The 7,063-nt window shown below is 56.7% G+C and overlaps 1 protein-coding gene across 1 annotated transcript in view; it reads right to left on the bottom strand.

The window, feature by feature from the left end:
- Positions 1-508: 508 nt before the first annotated feature.
- The window catches only part of MUC12 (mucin 12, cell surface associated), a 49,109-nt gene continuing 42,554 nt past the window's right edge, over positions 509-7,063 (bottom strand). The window contains exons 5-12 of the mRNA XM_067705806.1: positions 5,058-5,209; positions 4,613-4,687; positions 4,359-4,521; positions 3,533-3,694; positions 3,227-3,229; positions 2,850-2,926; positions 898-986; positions 509-728 (exon numbers count right to left, since the gene is read on the bottom strand). Coding sequence (XP_067561907.1) covers positions 687-728; positions 898-986; positions 2,850-2,926; positions 3,227-3,229; positions 3,533-3,694; positions 4,359-4,521; positions 4,613-4,687; positions 5,058-5,209 — 763 coding nt within the window. The 3' untranslated portion in view covers positions 509-686. The remainder of the gene's footprint in view (positions 729-897; positions 987-2,849; positions 2,927-3,226; positions 3,230-3,532; positions 3,695-4,358; positions 4,522-4,612; positions 4,688-5,057; positions 5,210-7,063) is intronic.

Genomic DNA, 7,063 nt, shown 5'->3' with positions numbered 1-7,063 from the left:
CCTCAGGCAGAGGTGGGCCCGCCACTGCCCCTGCTTGGAGCAGACAAAGGGCTCACTGCCCCACATGTGGGGCACAGGAAGGGGCCGAGCCTCCAACCTTGGAAGGAGTGCTCTCTTGAGAAGGACCCTCCCAGACATGCAGGCCTGCAACCAGGCCCCTGCCCTGCAGGGGAGGGGAGGAGACCACTCAGGCTACACTCTGCACTTTAAGACTTGCTCTTTTTTTTTTTTGCCGTACGCGGGCCTCTCACTGTTGTGGCCTCTCCCATTGCGGAGCACGGGCTCCGGACGCGCAGGCTCAGCGGACATGGCTCACGGGCCCAGCCGCTGTGCGGCATGTGGGATCTTCCCGGACCGGGGCACGAACCCGCGTCCCCTGCATCGGCAGGTGGACTCTCAACCACTGCGCCACCAGGGAAGCCCTAAGACTTGCTCTTTTATGGTAGGAAATTCCAGAGTGGGTGTCACCATAGAGCAAACAAGATGCCTTGGGGCTCCTGGATGGAGGGCAAGGGAGCAGAGGGTGGTCACAACAGTGGGGATGGGGCAAACCCAGCAGCCCTGAGAGGACTGTCCTTGGGCCCTGACGTCTGATTCTTCTTGGCGGCCCCGGGACCTGTGGAGGGCTCTGTCAGCCGCTATCTCGTCGTCCAGATCTGGGTGAGGGGTGAGAGCCCCTGTCCCCCTCACTGAGCAGCTGTCACCACCGTGGGCCTCTGAATGTGGAGCTGGGGGGTGGGAGAGAGGAGGTACCGCTGAGGGGCCAGTAGTGATGGCTGCGTCCCCGGGGAGCGACCTGCCCTCTGGGCCGAGGGTGCCCCGCCCTCCCCAGGCAGCCCCAGGGGGTGGGGGACAGGGGAGCAGCCCCTAGCTGGGGGGGGGTAGCTCCTGAGTCACCTCTGTGCTGGGGTCCACGTTCTGCAGGGAAGGCTGGAAGTGTCTGTAGACATTTTCAAGGCCAAACGTGTCCCCCTGCAGATTCTGACCTGTAGGGAGAGGTACTGGGGTGAGAGTGAGCCTGGGGGAAGCCAAAGACGCCCAGAGGAGGGTTTTTTTCCAGTAAAAGGACCAGCTCTGAAGAGTCAGCCCCAGAGCTGCCCTAAACTCCCTTCCCACTGCCCATCTGTCCTCCCAGCAGCACAGCTTGTCTGAGGCTCGGGAGGGGACCTGGGCAGCTGGCCCAGGGTCACGCGGGAACAGGAGGGCACCAGAGCGGCAGCCCTCCGACATGCTCTGGGGTCAAAAGTCGTGGCTGGTGAGCAGGGGCCCCAGGCCCAGGGGCCGCTTGGTCTGGGTGGGGCAGGAGGCCGGGACTGCTTGCGGTCACCGTGCACACTTCCTCATGGCAACGGTAGCCACAGCAGACACAAAGCAGCTGCGCCTGGAATCTCTTGTTTGAGTTGGCACATGTCCAGCACCCACTGTGCCCACCTTGCAGACAGACTTCCTCCTCGGCCTCCGGGCCCCAGGCTCCGGGTCCTCCTGGCATCTTCCAGAACATTCCTCTGCTGCTTCCTTCAAGATCCCCCGCGCGGCCCTCCACCTGCCCTCCTCGCCCACTGTCTCCCCACCGGGGGCTAGGCTGACCCCCAGTGCTGCCCACAGGCCGCAGGCCTGTCCCCAGGCTTCGGACTGGCCAGATCTGGGGTGCTTCCCCCTCCCTGTACCCTGCCCTCCCACCCCCGCCCAGCGCGACCCACCTGCTGCTTCTCCCCACTGCGCCCCGTCATCCCCGCCCAGAGCCTGCAAACAACACGCCCTGCCTGACTCACTGGCATCTGAGCTATGTCATCTGCTGTCCACGCCTCCCGGTCTATGCCACCCCCACTCAGCCTCATCGTCCCTCACCTGTGGTACTGTGCTTCTCCCTCCCTGGACTCCCCACTTTCATGCTGTTCCGCTTAGATCCTCCTGAGTGAGCTGCTCAAAACGAAGTCTGGTCCCCCTCCCTTAAAGCCCCTCCTGTGTGTCCCCCCATCATGGCCCACTGACCAGCCTTGACCTGGCCCTGTCATTCTCCCGTCCCACTGACCCGCCCTTGGGGGGTCAGACCCCCCCACAGACCGTGCTCTTTCCCACCTCCATGTCCTTTCTTAAGTAGGGACCCCTGCCGGGAAAGCCCTTTCCCTTCCCATCGTGGGACAAGGCCTCGCTGCCCACTGGGCTGTATGTTCATGGGAGCAGGAAACACATGGCTAACTCCCCACCACTGCCCTGGCTCTCAGCTCAGGGGATGCCCCTCCGCAGTCTTGTCTGACCCCCGCCCCACTCTGGGCTGGTGCAGGTACATCTATGCCCCGTCAAGCCCTGGCCGTGGCCCTATCATCCTATTAACTGTGTGAGTCTGGTGTGCTGGGGGTGGCCTCCGGGGGCAGGATCAGGCTCTCAGCCATCCCTGGAATCCCTCCATCATGTTTGTCAGGAAGTACTGGGAAGGGTTTTCCACCGCAGCTGGGTGCAGGGCCGGGAGCAACTCTGGGAGCCAGAGCAGGCTGAACCCATGCGGAGCTCCATGGACGGGCAGCTCATGAACCGGATTTTGGAAACAGGGTGGGATGCGGGTGCGCAGAGACTCAGACCACCGGAAGCAGCCCAGTCTATGCAAAGGCATGGGCCACAGACTGGAGTGCACGGAACTTGACGGGGAGGAGCGAGAAAAGGCCGGAGGGTCAGCAGGGGCTGCCCGTGGAGGCTCGGGGTCAGGGGGCTGCAGAGGAGCCTGGCTTCTGCAGCAGAGGTGGGGCGACCTGGCAGGATGTGCGCACGTGTCACCCACAGCCCCACTGAGCCCGACTTTGGCACTTCTACACCCTCCAGCCTGCCCCGTCCTGGCCCCTGACGAGATCTACCTTCCCAGACGCCGGCGCTCTGGAAGCTGACAAGGACATCTTCTTCTTGCCAGTCTCGAGACAGGTTGTTCTCTTGCCTGCCAACAGAAATGCCGTGAGCAGCTCATGGCAGAGAGGCGGGGGAGGGGGCTCAGAGGCCTCTGAACCTCGGGCTTCCGGAAGGGGCTGTCCTGGCCAAGCCCTGAGTCAGGGAGGAGACTGCCCCCAGCGACAGCGGCAGAAAACAAAAAGCATTCCTGGGGATGTCACCACGGCCTGGCCCCCCCTAACTCCTCAGTGGGCCTCAGTGTCCTTATCTGTGAGATGGGGGCATTGGGCTAGAGTCAGGGCGGTTCCCTTCGATTGCCGGCCAGGTGCTGTGCTGAGCATTACTCAACCTTCTCAGGTGGGTCTTATGCATTTTACAATTGGGGGAAAGCGACGGCGGTCTTTCCCAGTGTCCGAGTGTGACGGTGTTGCTCTAGGGAAGCCAAGGTGATAAGAAGCACCAGGTAATTTCATTACATAATCCAATTCCAGTACATATGTTTTTGTTTCCATTTCTCTGCCAAACAGACATGTCCTGTCAGATCAGCAGGCTGCCCTGGGCCTCAGCTGACTGCTCAGCTGGAAGGAGCAGAGCCTCAGGTTATTCTGACTGTGGTCCCCTCTCCCCAGGCCCCGCCCCAGCCCCAGAAGCTCACCTGTGCAGTTTTCTCTGGGATTGGCTGAGTGAGATGGCCAGGACCACCACCGAGACCACCAGTAGCACCACCACGGCCCCTACGATCCCATACGCCATGCTCTTGCTGGTGCTGAATTCACAGCTTTCTCCCCAGTGCCAGTGCGTGTCCGAGTTCAGGCACCTGGGGACACACACAAGCTCAGGCCAGCCCACCAGCATCCCTCACCCACCCAGTCTCCCGAAAGAAAAAAATTAATGTCAAAGCACAGGAAACCAGCTCTCCCTCTGAGGACGGTTGCCGGGTGCTCTCCCTGACTCTCAAGGCTAAGGGGCGGGGAGGGTGTGCAGGGACCACAGATCTGCGGAGCAGGAATTCAGAATCCGAGAGCGCCGGTACCTCGTCCCAAACACGTGATGTTCACCCATCTAAACACTAAGTAGTTGGCACTTTGACAGCCTGTTACCGTGTTTTATATTTTGTACTTTAATTTATGATCTCCCGAATGTAGCGTCCCAGCTACAGCGGGAGGTGATAATGGCGCGGTGGCTGGGATGATGTCAGGGAAACGAAGGACAGATGGAGATAGAGATTCATAGATACAGATTTGGAAATTGGTAACTGGAACTTTTTCAGGAAGGGGCTTGCTCAGTGCTACGATGCCTGTCTATAATCTGCGCCTACCTCTCCCTCTGGTGGGGTGGAAGATGGGAGACCCGGGTAGAAGAAAGAGGGGTGTAGAGGAGGGGGGAGGGGTGCCTTGCGAGCTCTGCCCACTCCCACCCTGCCGCCTTGGGTGACTGTCGGGGAGAGTGGGGCCCTGCCACCAGAGAGGGTAGAGGCTCACAGGCAACGGGGGCCACTTCGCTGAAGCTGGCACCTGCCGTGGTGACAGTTCATTTGCGACTTCGTCCCCAGGGTGCACTTGGTCACACAGGCCAGCTTCCCATTCAGATCATCCACGTAGTAGAATTGGGCGAATTCCTTCGCAACTTTCTGAGTGCATTGCCCTGGGGGTGGGGGGCGGGCAGGAAGCGTCAGCCTGGTGAACACGCCCTCTAGCCCTCAGGTTTACCATCCACACTCTGCGGAGCTGCTTACCTTGCAGGTCAAAGCCGAGCTTCACGGTCTCATTCACGAAGGTGTCCTTCTCATTGTAGCACAGGAATGAGATGTCTGCCCAGGGTGGTGGGAAAGAACAAAATAGATATGGCGCCTCTGCCCCCTGGGGGCAGCCAGCCTTCCCCTCCTCCTTGCTGGGAACAAGGCTAGTAGGATCTTGGCCATCCCCAGATGCAGCTGGGCCTGTGAGCTTGCTCAGATGGGGACATTAGGGCTGGTGACAACCTCAGCCCGGGACTGGGAGGGACTGCTGGCAGCAGCACAGAGTCTGCGGAAGGTATCCGGGCTTGACTGCTGGGGAGGGAGGTCTCTGGAGCTCCGGAAGAGAGGAGAGAGGTGAGGTGTGGGGATGGGGCTGAGACCTCCCTAAGCGACCCCTCCCATCCTTTCCCCACCAACATCAAGGGGTTTTAGATGGGCTTACTTTTGCACGCTTCAGAATTACCGGGTAGCTTTCCGGTCTCATTCATAACCTTGGCCTTTATGATCTTAGTGAGGTTTGCAAACAGCTCCTGAAACTCTGAAGTGAAGTTTGCCTCCATGACGACTTCATGTTCCACCACGACGCTGCCTTTGCTGGAATTAGGAATCGTCAGCTACCCTGTGTTGCCCGCCCTCCCAGCAAGCAGGGCCCAAGAAGCAAGAGAGGTGATGAGAAACAATTAGCCATATGTCCCAGAGGCAGGACAGAATAGAGACTCTTCCCTCCAGCAGGTAACAACCTAGAGGGAGGCTACAGAGTAAACCTGTGATAACAATATATGCCAATGGGTGGAATTCATTCCTAAAAATGGAAGCTGTTGGGCAAAGATGCGGAGAAATTGAACCCTCGTGCATCGTTGGTGGGAATGTAGAATGGTGCGGCCACTGTGGAAAACAGTATGATGGTTCCTCAAAAACTTAAAAACAGAATAACCATAGGGTCCAGCAATTCCACCTCTGGGCATCTAGCCCAAAGAATCGAAAGCAGAGGCAGGAAGAAATATTTGTACACCCATGTTCATCGCAGTGTTATTCATAAAAACTAAACGGTGAAAGCAATTTAAGCGCCCATCAGTGGATGAATGAATAAACAAAATGTAGTCTGTATATACAATAGAATATTATTCAGCCTCAAAAAGGAAGGAAATTTTGAGACATGCTACAACATGCATGAACCTTGAGGACATTATGCTAAGTGAAATAAGCCAGTCGCAAAAAAACAACTACTCTATGAGTATTTATGAGTCGTAATATGAGGTCCCTGGAGTAATCAAATTTGTAGAGACAGAAGGTAACGTGGTAGTTGCCAGGGGTGGGATGAGAAGGAATTGGGAGTTATTGTTGAATGGCGACAGAGCTTCAGTTTGGGAAGATGAAAAGGTTCTGGAGAAGGACGGTGGTGGCTGCACAACAATGTGGATGGACTTAACGCTGCTGAACCGTACACTTAAAATGGCGAATTCAGTGGTTAATGGCAGACTTTATGTTATGGGTATTTTACTACAATGAAAAAATTTTTAACTAAAAAATGTAAAGTAGAAGCTATTGGATTATATTTTCAAAACCAAAAAAGTAAGCGTTCAGAAATGAAGAAACGTGAAGCTGCCTTAGAAACGTTGGATTTCAACCCAGAAGCTTCTTGTTAGACAGTCAGCAATGCTCTCAGAAGAGAGAACTTGAGACAAGGTCCATCACTAGTCACAGCCATTGTGACAGAGAAGTCAGGAGCAGGACCCAGGAGGACTTGAAACAACAAAATCCTGAGCCAGAAGGGAGATGGAGACAATGGCTCTGATGCTGGGTGGGGGTGGAGGACACTAGGCTATGGAACCCAAAGGGCCCTGGACATGTTGGGACCTGACACCCCCAGGCTCCCTTCCCACCCCTCTGTCTGCTTCTTTGCACTCTCCTCTCAGAGTTCTGATTCTCCTCTCAGAGTTCTGATTCTCAGAGTTCTGATTCTCCTGCCTATCCTTTCAATGTTGGGGCTTCCCATGCTCCTTCCCTGGTTCATCTTTGCTTTTGTGCTGTGACGACGGCCCCAGCCATCTGGTCTACTCCCAGGGCTTCCAGCGATGTCTATCTAGGGATGCCAACACCAGTGCCTCCACTGTAGACCCTTCCTATCCCATGTTTGACCATCAGCTGCTCCATCACTCAGCCACTCCACGTGGCTGGGCCCCCAGGCCAAACTCATCATCTTCGTCTCCCATTCTGCTCTTCCTTATGTTCCTCATTTCAGCAAAGGGCACCCCGCATTCCCAGAAGCCCAGAAATCTGGTGTCATTCCTCCTTTTCTCAAAACACCCATCAAACTCCCATGATCTGCTGGTCCTGCCCCCTAAAGACCTTTCACACTGGATACTTTTCTTCTTCATTATCACCTCTCAGGTCCAGGCTGCTATCATCTCCCTCCTCTGTCCACCCATTCTCAGCCCTGTAGCCAAA

This window comes from Pseudorca crassidens, chromosome 15 (genome assembly GCF_039906515.1).
Source record: "Pseudorca crassidens isolate mPseCra1 chromosome 15, mPseCra1.hap1, whole genome shotgun sequence".
NCBI lineage: Eukaryota > Metazoa > Chordata > Mammalia > Artiodactyla > Delphinidae > Pseudorca > Pseudorca crassidens.
This window is presented reverse-complemented; position numbering and strand designations above follow the sequence as displayed.